General features: G+C 50.2%; 1 protein-coding gene across 1 annotated transcript; it reads right to left on the bottom strand.

The window, feature by feature from the left end:
* Positions 1-325: 325 nt before the first annotated feature.
* On the bottom strand, positions 326-1171 carry LOC128263689 (uncharacterized). The gene is made up of 2 exons (XM_052998775.1): positions 1151-1171; positions 326-899 (listed from the first exon to the last, which is right to left on the bottom strand). The coding sequence occupies exons 1-2, from the start codon at positions 1165-1167 to the stop codon at positions 326-328; spliced, it is 591 nt and encodes a 196-aa protein (XP_052854735.1). The 5' UTR covers positions 1168-1171.
* Positions 1172-2345: the final 1174 nt, after the last annotated feature.

A 2345-nucleotide genomic window follows, 5' to 3' on the forward strand; every position in this document is an offset into this window, starting at 1 on the left:
CCTTTACCAAGCAGACTAACACTCGCTCCAGTGTCCAACAACCCCGTCAGTTGCTTGGTCAGGACTCGGACTGCGGCGAATGGTCTGGGATCTCGCGATAAACTCCTCTTCACGGCGGCCACTGCTTCGCGTCGGCAGGCACGACGTTTGCGAAATCGATCCCTGGCCTTCTGCACCTTGCGAGACACCATACGCATTCCGCCTAACTGATTCTCTGAGAAGATTCTGTTCCTGATATCCAGGTACCGTCGCATCCTCTCCGCATAGGGTAAGTATCGTAAATTTGACTTATTACTATTCTTAGAAGGTAAACATTTATTTAACTCTACCAACTTTTCTTCTCTGCGGGACTCCTGTCTGGACGCATCCTCTCCGCCCTCGGATCGCCCAGCCGACCGTTTTCCGCACAATCCGGACATTTGGGAGACACGGTGTCTGGCTTCCCACATCGGTAGCAGAACAGTCTGCGTTCTGTTGCTGCGCAGTCACGGAACCCGTGATCCACGGCTCTGCAATTCCAGCAGCCGACTCGGAACGGAGGATCCTCACCAGGATCTGGGCCAATAGCCTCGCTAACCTTGGCCTTCTCTGCGGGAGAATAGCGCATCGGCTGCGTGTACGTGGCCCGTCCACGTCGTCCAGTACTGCGTTCCACCTCGCAGCACTCTTTCCGGAGTTCATCCACCGTGAGCACATCCATCGCGTAGACAAACCTTGCGATGCTCTCCCTCAAGCCCTTTTTAATTATCTTAATCAACTGTCGCTCTGACAGTGGCCTTTTCATTCGTGCCGCTAACTGCTGCATCGCGTGGACGAAATCGTCAACTCCTTCTCCGGGCTGCTGCTCCCTCTGCAGAAGTTGGGGCATCCGGTCGTGCTCCGTCTGGTGCCATCGGAACCTATCTATCAGCGAGGCTCGAAGCTGGGACCACCTGTCCACCCTGCAGTGACGCACGTGCACCCAGTACCACTCCCAAACCCGCCCAATTAGCAGCATGTAGAAGTTTCGGAGCACTTCTTACCACGGGCTTTGGCACTGCCGCTGCAGGAACTCCAACCGGAAGAGAAAATCTTCCACCGAGTTTCGTTCATTCTCACCGTCGAAGGAATCGCCCAACCGCTCAATTCGCCATTGCTGGTTGGCGGCTACCGGCCCAACATTGGCATACAGGCGCGGCTACTCGCAGAATTCTGAGGCCCTTCGGTCTTCAACGCCGGGCCATCATTTTGGCGCGACCTTCCATGATTCGGAGGATATCCAGGACTGCTACTCTCCAAGCTGAAGCTGAGACCGCCGAGCAGCAGTCCTTAACAACTCGTTTATCAGCTTCATCATTTCCGGGAAGCCCCCTCAACGCCTGATTGATCCCGCATCCTTGGGCCTTCCGATGGGTCTCCGCCCTCTGTGCCAAAGCCACATTAACGGCCGACCTTGAAGCGGAATCCACAAAAGGATCGTGGAGTCTTGCATCCTTATCGTCCAGCTGCAACAACTCATCCGCCGCGGAACCAATTCCCTCCAGGCTCCGCTGCTGCCTTAGGTCCTGCTGCAGCTCGGGGTCCGGTGGTCCTCGTTGCAATCCCTCGCGCAAACGGGCTAGCGGAGTCCTGGGCAACCCTTCCGATATGCGCGGCAAGCCAGCCTCGGTAGCGCCCATGGACCACATCTTTTCGTCGTCCTCGCCTGGAAAACCCTTCGACCGAAGCAGGTGATCATGCTTGCTGCCTTGTCGCTTTACCATTCTGAATTTTGGTAACCCCTAACACGACTTCTAAAACCCCAATTTCCACGAATTCAATGTGACCACTAAAAACCAAAATTATATAATATGAATGCTAGTAAATAATAATAAATATAAAAATAAATACCACCAAATAATATGCACATAAATAATACGAATATGAAGTATAATATACTATGAAAACGCAATCAAAACTTATATTACAAGGCCAATAAATCAATAAATAATAATAATAAATAAATAGTAACAATGAACAATGAATAAATAAGAAATAAATAAGAAAATATATTAATGACCAACAAATACCTGAGGCTAATCAAATTCATACTAATAATTAACTCCTAACAAAAAACAAGTCCCTCAAGTCTAAATTTCTTTTTCTATTTTTTTTTTCAGCCTCAATAAGGGGAGATGGAGCCGATCACCAGCCGGTAGACTCCGCGTTAGTCGTCTTGCGTCTACAATTCCGCCCGAATTCTCACTTAACAAGCCGCTCGTCAACTTGACTAACTTTCAGCCGTGCTGAAAGTCGCCAGTTAAGGACTTCGGCAGTTTGCAGGATCGCATAGGATTTCCTTTTGGAATTTGCGCTTTTCATTCAAG

The sequence above is a fragment of the Drosophila gunungcola genome, unplaced genomic scaffold, assembly GCF_025200985.1.
Source record: "Drosophila gunungcola strain Sukarami unplaced genomic scaffold, Dgunungcola_SK_2 000016F, whole genome shotgun sequence".
NCBI classification, from domain to species: domain Eukaryota; kingdom Metazoa; phylum Arthropoda; class Insecta; order Diptera; family Drosophilidae; genus Drosophila; species Drosophila gunungcola.